The sequence below is a fragment of the Spodoptera frugiperda genome, chromosome 16 (assembly GCF_023101765.2).
Source record: "Spodoptera frugiperda isolate SF20-4 chromosome 16, AGI-APGP_CSIRO_Sfru_2.0, whole genome shotgun sequence".
Classification (NCBI taxonomy): domain Eukaryota; kingdom Metazoa; phylum Arthropoda; class Insecta; order Lepidoptera; family Noctuidae; genus Spodoptera; species Spodoptera frugiperda.
In genome coordinates, this window is record NC_064227.1 from 7855190 (window position 1) to 7870684 (window position 15495).

Consider the following 15495-nt stretch of genomic DNA (forward strand, 5'->3'; position numbering starts at 1 on the left):
GTCACACGACAGTTAGTTGTTACACCTGAGTCAGTTGATATTGGTTTTTCCTTGCTATGTTAACCATGTGTATGTTAGGTATCCATTTAGTTTTTCCATCTGCATCGTGACTAGCACGCATACGAGTCGTGACTGAAAGGCAAATATTTGCCGAACAAACAGACATTCACGCTGTGTTTGTGCAGATTCTGCTAATTTATTGTGTAGAGATAAAAATATGCGGTCCTTGTGTAAATCTTCTACATATTATTATAACAGGAAAACCGCTTTTTGTATTCGCTTTGTAGTGGTATTTTTCGGTTTGTAACGGGCTATTATAATTCCTACTTAAAGATCTACTATGAATACCACGACCATTAGGCGACAGTCGTTCTGATGATTAGGTGCCTTTGACCAAACAAAAATTGGACTCCATTATTGTTACTAGATCGTACGTATTACGACGCGTACGTCGCAGTGGGACGTTAAAAGTTACCTGTGCTGATTCGGGGCAGTCAATGCGTCCGTGAAGTAAGTCACACAACAAACTCATATCCGATACCTACTTTGCGTCGATCTTCCACTGATCCACAACGTCAGTCCACTTCACAATCCAACTTATCTCTCTATTCAATGACTATATTACATATTTATAAAAATACGAATTATTAATTTAACATTAAAATATAATTAAACATTAGTCTGACACACTGAGTGACTACAGTTCGAGTCCTAACGAATATTGGGATAATAGTACTCAGTGTTAGTCCCTAAAACATAAGCTTTATAATAGTAAAACAATAGGTACTTCAAATCTGTCCATTATGGTAAGCGTCCACAGCAACGCACGCAACGGATTTTAGTTTGTCTTGCATAGAAACTCATACAACTACGTCTACTGATCCGCATCGTACGGACCGCATCATCGGCAATAAATACATGCGATGCGTACGATGCGTACAATGCGGGCCTGTGGACGCTTACCTTTAGTTGCCGAGAATATTCAATTGAAACAAAACTTAAAAGGCACCTTCTAAATCCCATGATGGTAAAACCCAGCCAAACTAGATAAATAACATATAATTTGAAGTATTTACATATCTGTATGTATAAGACAAGAACGTGCCAAAAGATAAGCTACTGAGCACTGAATCATCTCTACCAACCACTTTACAGTCTGATAAGGATGGCTATCAGTCACTGTTTACAGTACTTACTTTCAGTTAGTTATTAAATATGATCCCCGCTTATGTAGCGTTGCGTGATTCCAGTTTTGGTTTGGTTCGTGATAACCTTGCGATTCTGTTAAATATATGAGTAAGGTTTGTGTGGGGTATGTTTTAATTTCCGTGTTGAGAAGTGTTATTGGGATTTTCATTTTGGTCTCTCCATTTTTGAGGTTTTAACACTGAATTTGTAGACTGTTTGAAATATAACCAGATGTATATTATAGGAATAAAACCTACATATTTAGCTGAAATTTAGTCTTACGTGAGAGAGCCAAGCTTCAGCACGACTTCCCAACCCTCAAAAACTTGGCTCCTGTAACTGGCATTCAATTATAACTTCAAATTCTCAAAATTTAGGGTATTTTTCCACAAGAGATGTGCTATGCTATCTTACTGTGGATACGTTTGGCTGGTTTCCACTGCTGCCAGTGCTATGTTATGTGTACGAATGAATATGATTGCTAGAAGCCAAACGCATGCAAAGCAACGTACGAGTAGCGTAGCACATCTCTGGTGAAAAGTACTCTTATACTTACTTACCTACAGACTCATACTTTAATCAGCATTCGGCATTCATATCTCCACGTATAAATAATTAGATATTTATGGAAAATAAAACATCAAAATGTTCATATAAAACCCACTTTATTTCTCATCTACCTCCCTGAATAACCTCCGTAACATACAACTATCATATTTACAATGTACACACTAAATTACCAAATAAATACAATTATAATGTCCTTAACAATTCCGATATGTTTACACTTACAAATTAAAAAAATAAACATTTCCAAAAAATAAAATAAAAAAACAGCCATGATTCATAATCTCACAAAAAATATAAAAAGAAAAATTCATTAGGTATTTTGTTATAAGACATAAGACTCTAATTTATATGTGAGTGAATTTTGGAGTAGTTATGTATGTGTATATACGTTTTTATATACCTCTGTCATGTCTGGATAAGAAACTTTCGAACGACAAGAAGAAGGATCTGTCACTCAACTATGTATTTAAAATTTCACATTTATAGTATACAATTTTCTATAACATAATAATTATGACTGCATGCACGGTTGGCGCGGTGGCTGCCGCGCAACGTGTAGCGGGTTCGATTTCCGCACGAAGCAACTTTCTGTGATCCACAAATTGATGTTCCGGATCTGGGTGTCATGTGTATATGAACTTGTTTGCTTGTAAACGCACCCACGATACAGGAGAAACATCGTAATGAGAGGCTTCGTTTTATTTTTAAATAAAGAAAAGAAATTATGTTTCTCCATCCTAATTTTATCCCTTTACATACACAATACTCCAAAAATAACCCACGAAGCACAAATTAGAACCTTACAAGCTAAATTAAAAAACTAAATACCAGTAACTATTGTTTTGTTATTGTTTTAACTTTCAATTTTATAAACAGATCGACATCGAGGTAACATATTTGATATAAATATACAATGACTATGTTTTATTTCGTCATCCATCTTAATTAATTGATTATACGATCCAACATTTTATTTTAATTGAAATATTTTTGTCTGATGCAAACTTCATTGAAAACAGCGTAATTGTTTAAACTTTTTACATTATTATGTTATTTTGTAAATAGGTTAATTATATACGACTGATAGTACACTAACAATACACACAAAAACACATACGACACGCCACAAAACACTGATTTCACGTGTCGTGAGTATATTGTTGTGTTGCACCTCTGCTGCACATCGCATGCTAGAAATACATGTTTGTAGTATTAATTTCTTTGTTTTTTTTTATAATCTCAATGTAGGAATGTATGTTTTGTGTAATCTCAAGGATGCCTATTTTAACATGTAATACATATACACAAATCACATTTTTAAATCTCATGGTAAATAAAGATATCACAATAATTAAGAAAAGTATATTCACTCGATGTCGACCTATTTAAATAATTAAAATATTTTCAAAATACTCATTTTAAACAGTTATTTTCAATTGTTGAGCTCAATATTTATAACTAAACTAACATGTAACAGGTTTAAAAATATTAGGATTGTCTAATTTTAATACATATTGGAAGATTTACTATAAACAAGATGGTGGAAAATTAATAATCAATTTCTCATTTTGAATTCTATGACGTAGGAAATAGAGATAATATTAATATGATCACATTTAGAAGAGGTCAATGTACTTTAGTTTTACTTTTAATACCAGATTTGAGTCTATATACATTTATGTTTTTGTGACACATTTTTCCTGTAGCGAACTTTTTAAAATATGATCATACTCTTAATATTATTTTTTGCAGACTAAAGCTAAAGCTATGATGTCTTCTTTAGCTTGTGATCAACGCTAGCTAAAGCAAAACTTAGTTACATAGACATTGTTATAAAAAGGACTTAGCTTAGCTTTCAGTCTGCAAAAACACAAAAGTTATATCATTTTCACATAAAACATACTATAAGGTACATAAAAACCTTGAAATTTTAGTTACCCATGCATTTTCTAAACAATTTAACCAAAAACATTCAGTTTCAATGTTGCCGCCATATTGAAAAATTTTGACAGCTGTCAAAATAAATTCAACATGGCTGAATACAGAATAAATGACAATGTATAATAAGCGTTGTTTGTAATGAAATAACGTTCAAAATAGCTTGAATAGTAAGAGAGTAATTTTCATGCGATATTTTATACCTTATCATGAATTTTTAAAGTTTATTTTACATTGAGAGTAGCTACCATATTTCTTTTTTAATAGGTATTCATGCAAAATGGGAAATTCCTAATACTACAAGATTGACACAAGATTATTTTCATAAGAATTTTCATAGATTTGTAATATATATTGGGCCCGGAAAAATCTAGCATCATTACGATTTTTATTTCTACTCATAAGTGCCAAAAATGTAGAAAATCGTGGCCTTAAACTATTGAAGTGTAACTACATGCTATTTTAAACTTTACGTGGTCTGCGTTTGGTCGATAATACTTAGTTACTAGACAGCTACTTTAGGTTTTAATCAAAAAAGAATAATCTACAAAAGATTGAAGATTTAAAACTTGAATTATGGACTTTAAATTTTCCTTTTTTTAAGTAGGATATACATTATACAGGCTAAAAACACGGTTAAAGGTACGCGTCCACAGACTCGCATCGTACGCATCGCACGCAACGGATTTTAGTTTGTCTTGTATAGAAACTCATACAACTGCGTCCACTGATCCGCATCGTACGGACCGCATCATCAGCAATGCCTACATGCGATGCGTGCTGATGACGTCATACGGAATGCGTGCGATGCGTACGATGCGGGCCTGTGGACGCTTACCTTTAGGAAATGTTTCTTGTTACCATGACAACCCCTATATATCGTACAGTTTGATAATCAACAAGCTAAAAGTAGATTTTCTATAATGGTCATATCACTAGCCAATACTCAGATTAAAAATATTAACGATAAAATTACACGACAGAGTAAAATGTTACTTATGCTATTGGCATAGAGTTTGAAATGAAATGCACGTAGCTTAGATATTGGTCAAGATTGAATTATGCTAGAAGATATTATTTTAAATAGAAGATTGCATTACTTTTATGTTTTCTAGAAGTTGGGAGAAAGAAGAAAGTAGTAGTTTTAGAGGGATATTTCCTTCTGAAACTACCACTTTCTCTTTTCTTCAATTTTTAGTATATCTAGCCATCTAACCGTAGCACGGTCTCATTTCTATCATGTTTTAAAACTTAATAAACTATCCCTTGTTTTAAAATCGTATGAAAATCTGTTTTGGAATCTTAAGCCAAAGAGAAATATACCTTAAATCCGTTACAATAGAGTTGAAATTTCAATAACGTACCGTTTTTATATTGTACTTACGATACGTATTACTTTAATTTCAACTTTATTGTAACATTTCAAATATTTTTCTTTTCTAAAATCCCTTGTGTCTTCGCCCATTGTAATTACAACCTTATGGTATTGCAATTTAAGTTGCATTTCCAAAATCACATTGTCTGAACAAAAAGCTCATACATAGACAGAAAACACAGAACCCCACTTTCAGTAACAGTCGGTTAAACAAAAAACCAGTTCTCACACGAGTCTTTTTAAATACTATTTTAATAATAATTAACATTAATTAAAAATGTCGATTAAAAAATTGAGAAAAGCTCAACCAGTTTCAGTTTATAAGCAAGAGTCCCTCTGTGACTCGAAACTAGTAGAGCGTTACTCAATAAATTTACAGCATTTTTAATTAATGTAGTACCGTAAAACGGGGTGAATAGGGATCGAGAGGTGAATAGGGACAGAAGAGAGGTGAATAGGTATAGGGAAATTCTTCATACTATCTATTTACCCCTCTTCTGACTATTCACCTATCGGTCCCTATTCACCCCGTTATACTGTATGTGTCACGATAGTTATTATAGAAATAATCACCATGGGTGGTGTCAGTGTTCTGGTGGCTGTTCCTCAGTGGTGGTACTATGTGGTGGTGGTGGTGGTGCAATGGCCGGCGTGATGGACGGCAGCGCCGTGGTCACCGTGGTGTCCTTGTCCAGGGGCCGGTACGACCAGTTCCCGCAGCCGTCGAACTCTAGGACGTGGGTGTGGTATTTCCTGGGGGAAGAAGGTATTTGTTAGTTTTTTAGAAATTAGATTATATAGAATATTTACTGTTCGTTTTTGTCGCATGAGGGATGATTCGAGCAGTAGGGATTGAGATTTTCACATGTCACAGAAAACCGACGTGAAACTATTGTCAAACAAGGGGTTTCAAACTCGGTTCAGGGGTCAGGCATTTAATTTTGTTGTTAATGCGTTCTGAGAGGGTTTGAGACAAGTCTCAAAACCAGCTCAACTAAACAGTCTCAGATTAAAAGAGATTTACGAAATCTTAAAACCCAATAATACTTTGTCCAACCTTGAGACTCTTGTACAAAAGTCGCACTAACAATTATTACTACTTAAACAGTAATCTGACAAAACTGCACGTTATTTCTTATAATTGTAGCATTATACAGTATACACCTTATACTGTATAGTAATAAAGCTGTACTTACCAGACGCTGGGCCTGTGCGTGATGGAGAGCAGCGTGATGCCCTCCTTGACGGCCTCCTCGTACATCACCACCTCCGTCTCCATCGACACCGCGCTCGTACACTCGTCCAGCAACGCGTACACCGGCCTGAGGGTAGCATAGGACAAGTTAATTTAAGATATTTTGTGATCTGATTTTGACCGTACCGTATCTTGTTATTTATGTGGTTAATTGAAAAGAAAGGATATGATTTTCATACATTCGATCGATTCGGATTTAGAATAAATTTCTTCGAAAATTATAAGATTATCTTATGAAGTTAATCGATTACCACTAGGTAAGGTGGTAGATAAACATCAATCTATTAAATATCTATATAAAAAAAATATATACAGATTTTGGTTGGTATCGAATTGAGTAGGCGTCCAATTTTCAAAATTGAAACAATATATCTGGATCTAGATTTAATAGGCCTTTGTTGAACAAAATATCGCCGATTTTAATCGCATAATATTGAGAAACAAGAAATCGTATACAATGGATTGTACTTCCGGTTTTTCGCTGCTTCTCCCCGCCGGAGAGCGTGGCGCGCCAGTAATGTAAGACAGTGTATGTACTACGTACCTGTGGTAGAACATCCTGGCCATGGCCATGCGCTGCTTCTCCCCGCCGGAGAGCGTGGCGCGCCAGTAATGTAAGACAGTGTATGTACTACGTACCTGTGGTAGAACATCCTGGCCATGGCCATGCGCTGCTTCTCCCCGCCGGAGAGCGTGGCGCGCCAGTAATGTAAGACAGTGTATGTACTACGTACCTGTGGTAGAACATCCTGGCCATGGCCATGCGCTGCTTCTCCCCGCCGGAGAGCGTGGCGCGCCAGTAATGTAAGACAGTGTATGTACTACGTACCTGTGGTAGAACATCCTGGCCATGGCCATGCGCTGCTTCTCCCCGCCGGAGAGCGTGGCGCGCCAGTAATGTAAGACAGTGTATGTACTACGTACCTGTGGTAGAACATCCTGGCCATGGCCATGCGCTGCTTCTCCCCGCCGGAGAGCGTGGCGCGCCAGTAATGTAAGACAGTGTATGTACTACGTACCTGTGGTAGAACATCCTGGCCATGGCCATGCGCTGCTTCTCCCCGCCGGAGAGCGTGGCGCGCCAGTAATGTAAGACAGTGTATGTACTACGTACCTGTGGTAGAACATCCTGGCCATGGCCATGCGCTGCTTCTCCCCGCCGGAGAGCGTGGCGCGCCAGTAATGTAAGACAGTGTATGTACTACGTACCTGTGGTAGAACATCCTGGCCATGGCCATGCGCTGCTTCTCCCCGCCGGAGAGCGTGGCGCGCCAGTAATGTAAGACAGTGTATGTACTACGTACCTGTGGTAGAACATCCTGGCCATGGCCATGCGCTGCTTCTCCCCGCCGGAGAGCGTGGCGCGCCAGTAATGTAAGACAGTGTATGTACTACGTACCTGTGGTAGAACATCCTGGCCATGGCCATGCGCTGCTTCTCCCCGCCGGAGAGCGTGGCGCGCCAGTAATGTAAGACAGTGTATGTACTACGTACCTGTGGTAGAACATCCTGGCCATGGCCATGCGCTGCTTCTCCCCGCCGGAGAGCGTGGCGCGCCAGTAATGTAAGACAGTGTATGTACTACGTACCTGTGGTAGAACATCCTGGCCATGGCCATGCGCTGCTTCTCCCCGCCGGAGAGCGTGGCGCGCCAGTAATGTAAGACAGTGTATGTACTACGTACCTGTGGTAGAACATCCTGGCCATGGCCATGCGCTGCTTCTCCCCGCCGGAGAGCGTGGCGCGCCAGTAATGTAAGACAGTGTATGTACTACGTACCTGTGGTAGAACATCCTGGCCATGGCCATGCGCTGCTTCTCCCCGCCGGAGAGCGTGGCGCGCCAGTAATGTAAGACAGTGTATGTACTACGTACCTGTGGTAGAACATCCTGGCCATGGCCATGCGCTGCTTCTCCCCGCCGGAGAGCGTGGCGCGCCAGTAATGTAAGACAGTGTATGTACTACGTACCTGTGGTAGAACATCCTGGCCATGGCCATGCGCTGCTTCTCCCCGCCGGAGAGCGTGGCGCGCCAGTAATGTAAGACAGTGTATGTACTACGTACCTGTGGTAGAACATCCTGGCCATGGCCATGCGCTGCTTCTCCCCGCCGGAGAGCGTGGCGCGCCAGTAATGTAAGACAGTGTATGTACTACGTACCTGTGGTAGAACATCCTGGCCATGGCCATGCGCTGCTTCTCCCCGCCGGAGAGCGTGGCGCGCCAGTAATGTAAGACAGTGTATGTACTACGTACCTGTGGTAGAACATCCTGGCCATGGCCATGCGCTGCTTCTCCCCGCCGGAGAGCGTGGCGCGCCAGTAATGTAAGACAGTGTATGTACTACGTACCTGTGGTAGAACATCCTGGCCATGGCCATGCGCTGCTTCTCCCCGCCGGAGAGCGTGGCGCGCCAGTAATGTAAGACAGTGTATGTACTACGTACCTGTGGTAGAACATCCTGGCCATGGCCATGCGCTGCTTCTCCCCGCCGGAGAGCGTGGCGCGCCAGTAATGTAAGACAGTGTATGTACTACGTACCTGTGGTAGAACATCCTGGCCATGGCCATGCGCTGCTTCTCCCCGCCGGAGAGCGTGGCGCGCCAGTAATGTAAGACAGTGTATGTACTACGTACCTGTGGTAGAACATCCTGGCCATGGCCATGCGCTGCTTCTCCCCGCCGGAGAGCGTGGCGCGCCAGTAATGTAAGACAGTGTATGTACTACGTACCTGTGGTAGAACATCCTGGCCATGGCCATGCGCTGCTTCTCCCCGCCGGAGAGCGTGGCGCGCCAGTAATGTAAGACAGTGTATGTACTACGTACCTGTGGTAGAACATCCTGGCCATGGCCATGCGCTGCTTCTCCCCGCCGGAGAGCGTGGCGCGCCAGTAATGTAAGACAGTGTATGTACTACGTACCTGTGGTAGAACATCCTGGCCATGGCCATGCGCTGCTTCTCCCCGCCGGAGAGCGTGGCGCGCCAGTAATGTAAGACAGTGTATGTACTACGTACCTGTGGTAGAACATCCTGGCCATGGCCATGCGCTGCTTCTCCCCGCCGGAGAGCGTGGCGCGCCAGTAATGTAAGACAGTGTATGTACTACGTACCTGTGGTAGAACATCCTGGCCATGGCCATGCGCTGCTTCTCCCCGCCGGAGAGCGTGGCGCGCCAGTAATGTAAGACAGTGTATGTACTACGTACCTGTGGTAGAACATCCTGGCCATGGCCATGCGCTGCTTCTCCCCGCCGGAGAGCGTGGCGCGCCAGTAATGTAAGACAGTGTATGTACTACGTACCTGTGGTAGAACATCCTGGCCATGGCCATGCGCTGCTTCTCCCCGCCGGAGAGCGTGGCGCGCCAGTAATGTAAGACAGTGTATGTACTACGTACCTGTGGTAGAACATCCTGGCCATGGCCATGCGCTGCTTCTCCCCGCCGGAGAGCGTGGCGCGCCAGTAATGTAAGACAGTGTATGTACTACGTACCTGTGGTAGAACATCCTGGCCATGGCCATGCGCTGCTTCTCCCCGCCGGAGAGCGTGGCCCGCCAGTAATGTAAGACAGTGTATGTACTACGTACCTGTGGTAGAACATCCTGGCCATGGCCATGCGCTGCTTCTCCCCGCCGGAGAGCGTGGCCCGCCAGTAATGTAAGACAGTGTATGTACTACGTACCTGTGGTAGAACATCCTGGCCATGGCCATGCGCTGCTTCTCCCCGCCGGAGAGCGTGGCGCGCCAGTAATGTAAGACAGTGTATGTACTACGTACCTGTGGTAGAACATCCTGGCCATGGCCATGCGCTGCTTCTCCCCGCCGGAGAGCGTGGCGCGCCAGTAATGTAAGACAGTGTATGTACTACGTACCTGTGGTAGAACATCCTGGCCATGGCCATGCGCTGCTTCTCCCCGCCGGAGAGCGTGGCGCGCCAGTAATGTAAGACAGTGTATGTACTACGTACCTGTGGTAGAACATCCTGGCCATGGCCATGCGCTGCTTCTCCCCGCCGGAGAGCGTGGCCCGCCAGTAATGTAAGACAGTGTATGTACTACGTACCTGTGGTAGAACATCCTGGCCATGGCCATGCGCTGCTTCTCCCCGCCGGAGAGCGTGGCCCGCCAGTCCCGCACGGCCCACAGCCCGCCGTGCCGCGCCGCGCACGCGTCGAGTCGTACCAGCTTCAGTATATGCGCGGCGCGGGACTGGGCCGCCTCGTCGCCCGGCCGCGCGCGGGACGGGTACGTCACCTGGTCGATCAGGGAGCCCTGCGACATGTACGGCCTGAGGGGAGGAAAAGGAAATTTAAATGTTGTTATCATAAAACTCGTTATAAAAGTAATATATAAAATCGTATATATATAACCGTGATATAACACTGGTATAACGTTTGTATAGGGATGGTACGACGGTTTACAGAAGTGGTATGATGATGGTATAAAATTGGTATAAGGACAATAAAACAGTGGGATTACAGTGATATGAATATAGTATAAGGGTGGTACGATAGTGATACAAGAGGGCTATGATGGTAGCACAAGGATGGCATAGCGGTGGTACAAAGGTAGCATGAGAGTGGTACAAGAGTGCTAATACAGGAGGTCTACTCTAATTCAACAAAAAACGAAGTTTCATCCGACTTCGCAAAATTCGTACTACAATTCCATTTACTGCGATCCTTTGTGAACAAAAATGGACGAATGAATTAAGATAAACAAATAGGTTTTGATTTGAAATTAAAAATAAAACGTTATTTTAAGGACGCGTTCTCAAATCTGACGTAAATAAGCTATTTTTCGGTACATATTACGACCAAAAGAAACTTAACTGAACATAACTAACAATTACAATAGATAGATCACTTCTTTATCTCCAAAAATATTGATTTTTAATGTGAAAAAAGCTATATTTTATTATTGCAAACACGATTTTTCTTTACCTCTTCACACAAAATTGACAAAAAAGGGTTGAGTTTAGGAACATTTTACTGCTACTACACGCATAATTCTGAATCTCAAAAAATATCCCGGGAAGCAGACATAATCAAAAATTATACTATTGGAAAAAATTACGAAAATATTACAAATTGTCTCGGAAATAAATAAAAGTTCCCGTTTAATTTTTTATCCAATTTTGCTGTAAGACATCAACTTTAAAGCGTAGCAATAAAGGGTTATTTTATTTGTTTACTATTTAGATTTATTGGATAGAAAATGTCTAATGAAATTTTAGTCTGCGCTCGAGCGCTGTCGTGAGTGGACGCTGTGTCGCCTGTATACAGAAAATCGCCTTGAAAAAGATCGCTGTACGAGTACAAAATATTTGATATTATACTTCACAAACCAATCTTGATATTTTACACATTCTGTACGAGCTGTCTTACCTTGTCAAGTTACAAGGTAAGATATTTTTTATTTTACTGAATATAGAATGTTTCGTTATATTATTTTGAACATGAGGTTAAATCAAAATTCAAGATGGCGCCGGCAAGATTTGCCAACTTTACATCATGGGTGTCGTTATCAAGGTTTTCGGGGACGCTTATAGCGAATATGAAGTCAAAATTAAAATCCAAGATGGCGCCGACAAGATTTGCCAACTTTCCATCATGGGTGTCATTTTCATGGTTTTTGGGGTTGTTTATAGCGAATATGGAGTCAAAATTAAAATCCAAGATGGCGCCGACAAGATTTACCAACTTTCCATCATGGGTGTCATTTTCATGGTTTTTGGGGTTGTTTATAGCGAATATGGAGTCAAAATTAAAATCCAAGATGGCGCCGACAAGATTTGCCAACTTTCCATCATGGGTGTCATTTTCATGGTTTTTGGGGTCGCTTATAGCGAATATAAAGTGAAAATCAAGTTGCGCCGACATAAATATATTAATTTTTCGACATGAGTGTCATTGTTGTGATTTTTGAGGTCCCTAATATCGAATAATACCTAATAGTGAAAATTAAATTCAAAAAAGTTTTTTTGACAGTTTTTTATGGTTTTCGGGTCCGTAATATTAATACTAACAATAATTTTAATATTAATACTAACAGTGGGCGGAAAATTTAGTATTGTTATGAGAATAAATAGTATAAAGATATGGCGAAAAAGTGCTCATCACGCTGAATATCTTTTCTTAAGAAAGTATATTCAAATCTCTTCAGGTTCGGCTGGGCTGGAGTCCATGTCAGGGATTCTACATCCTCGATTTTCGTATGTCGCCAACAAGTGCTCACCACGCTGAACAACTTTTCTTATGATAGTATATTCATATCTCTTCAGATATGCGTTGCGTTGGCACCATTTGATTTTTGATTTCGAACGCTTACTTTCCGAAAACTATGAAAATGACACCAATCGAATAATCCGAGCCCAAATTCGGCACACTTGGCTCTTGTCGTCCGTAAGTTACATCCGGTTGAATTGAATTGAACATCAGATAACACAAAACATTTGAGTCTACGCACGCACTAAACAAAATAAAAATATTAAAAAAGAAAGTAAGAAAATATTCAAACTTTCAAGGTATCAAGTTCATTTTGTCATAATTTCCGCAGCTATCCGTGCGTATGTGTGTATTGTCAAGAGTCGTGTCAATGTAGTGATGCGATTCGATACCTATCAATTATGAGAACGCGTCCTTAAGTAAAATTTCATTAGTAAATCAATAAAACCTGCAGCCGAAAATGAAACGAAACTTCGGATTCGAGAACCGGAATAGGCAGGGGGCCTACGTTACATGAGAGTACTACTCACCTCTGCGGGATGTAGAACATGATGGGGCGCGAGGTACAGAAGCCGGTGTCGGGCTGGCTGCAGTCGTCGGCGCAGTGTGCGCACGCGCAGGGACGCGGCACGTGCAGCTCGCCGCCGAACACGGGCCACAGGCCTGATATTATACGGAACAAGCTGCGGGGAAAATAAACATTATAATTAGGGGATTAAATACTTAAACAGCACTTTTTCGTTACTTTTACAAAAAAAAAAATGATTTGTTAATGTTAACTACCAACCCGAGACCAGATTTTTTGATTCAACAGTTCGAAGCACCTTCTTCTTTACCTCTAATAATATTTTCTGATCTGTTGTATCTACTGTAAATCCCGGCTTACGTAAGACAAGCCCTGTCCCATTAAAAAAAACACCGAGGCAAACTAAGTAATTGTATAGTACCTGGACTTCCCGCAGCCGTTGGGTCCGACGATGAGCAGATGCGTGCCGGGCGCGATGTCGAGGCAGACCCCGGCCGCCACCACGTCGCACGCCGGCGTCACTATCGGCACGTTGCGCAGCTTGATCGACAGGTCCGACGTGTATACTATTTTACCTGCGGACGGGGAAAATAATGTGAGCAAATTGTTTCTTGCTAAATTTTCCTTTAGTGCTGCCATACATAATATTTAGAATAGTACCCGCGTGACTTAAGCTACACAAAGAATTGCAATTTGGGGTCTGAAGTCCCAGTCTATTTTCTAACTTCTAAACTATTCGTGGGTAGACACAGGCAGTTAGCGCTCGTGCACACGATACCGTCACCGAGCCGTCGCTGCGCCGACGCCGACACCGCACCGTTACACTATATATACGAGTCGCTGCGGTGACGGGATCGTGTGCACGAGCCCTTACAATGCATAATATTTAGTTTTGGGTGTTTAGTTTATGGAAGTTGGTTTTTTAAACATAGTTTTATTTTTAAAAGAAACCCAATTAGTACATACCCTCTGGCACGGGCGTGTTGTCCTTGAACGTGACCTGGAATGCAGCGTGGGGCTGTACGTGCACGGCGCGCACGCAGCGCCCGCGCGCCACCTCGCGGAACACCACCAACATGTCCGACACGCGCGTCGCGTACCCCGCCAGCGTCACTATCTCCTGCAGGTGGATATACAACGGGTTAGTATCATGTACGTCGCGTACCCCGCCAGCGTCACTATCTCCTGCAGGTGGATATACAACGGGTTAGTATCATGTACGTCGCGTACCCCGCCAGCGTCACTATCTCCTGCAGGTGGATATACAACGGGTTAGTATCATGTACGTCGCGTACCCCGCCAGCGTCACTATCTCCTGCAGGTGGATATACAACGGGTTAGTATCATGTACGTCGCGTACCCCGCCAGCGTCACTATCTCCTGCAGGTGGATATACAACGGGTTAGTATCATGTACGTCGCGTACCCCGCCAGCGTCACTATCTCCTGCAGGTGGATATACAACGGGTTAGTATCATGTACGTCGCGTACCCCGCCAGCGTCACTATCTCCTGCAGGTACAGATATAGGGGGTTAAGGGGGATTTTCCATCAGAGGCGTGCTACGTAGCTATGGTACGAAGATGTAATAGCTAAGCTGTGAAACTATGTTACTGTTTCTACCGATACAGAGATTTCAAGGAAGATTCCTTGCACAGTTACATAGCTACGCAGCTCGAGTATGCAATGTATCGATAGTAAGAAAGACATCCATAAACATGTCCATAGCATGCATCTTTCCATTTAAACAACAAAGCTTAGCTGAATCCGTTTCTACCAGCACCAAGTTTTGTGTACCAATGAATATCATTGGTGGAATTCAAACACATCTACAGCCACGTAGCATAGCACATCTCTAGTGGAAAAGCATATCGACAAAAACAGATCAACAGTCCTCAAGAGTCATCAACAGTCACCAAAAGTCCTAGTAATCTATCAAGAACTATATAATTTACCTTGTAACTGGACATGAGCCTCTCGATGGCGTCGGCGGCCGAGTTCAGCAGGTTCCTGGATGTGGTCATGTATTCAGCGCGGTCACTTATACTGCTTCCTGTAACGATAATAGTTTCAACTTTAACACATTATATAAAAACTATGGTTAACATGGCAATATTTACTACATTTCTTTATTATGTTCGTTCTTTTCCTATTACGGGACCACAGGGTCCTTTGGAAGGCGTACGAGGATCCGAAGCCAACTCGCAAAGACTCGTTGAACAATTTTAACCTAAATTTAATGGGACATCAGCCGGCGATTATCCCTGTATGCACTATGGAAGAGCACCAACTGACAATCCTCGGTTGATGCAGGACTTTTGCGAGTCATTTCTTTATTATTAGCCAGTTTCTTCTGTTTATGGGATAATAATTATGGCAAGCAATCAACGCCTTTCATGAATATATTTGAGGAGTTACAAGT

The 15495-nt window shown here is 42.2% G+C and overlaps 1 protein-coding gene across 6 annotated transcripts in view; it reads right to left on the reverse strand.

Annotated features, from left to right (window-relative positions):
• Window positions 1–1836: 1836 nt before the first annotated feature.
• LOC118281897 (ATP-binding cassette sub-family D member) overlaps window positions 1837–15495 on the reverse strand; it is a 94164-nt gene continuing 80505 nt past the window's right edge. For all 6 annotated transcript variants that reach the window (XM_050699207.1, XM_050699206.1, XM_050699203.1 and 3 more), the window contains 7 exons: window positions 15029–15126; window positions 14042–14195; window positions 13497–13650; window positions 13080–13232; window positions 10386–10610; window positions 6268–6393; window positions 1837–5824 (listed from right to left, as the gene is read on the reverse strand). In XM_050699207.1, coding sequence (XP_050555164.1) covers window positions 5656–5824; window positions 6268–6393; window positions 10386–10610; window positions 13080–13232; window positions 13497–13650; window positions 14042–14195; window positions 15029–15126 — 1079 coding nt within the window. In that variant the 3' untranslated portion in view covers window positions 1837–5655. The remainder of the gene's footprint in view (window positions 5825–6267; window positions 6394–10385; window positions 10611–13079; window positions 13233–13496; window positions 13651–14041; window positions 14196–15028; window positions 15127–15495) is intronic.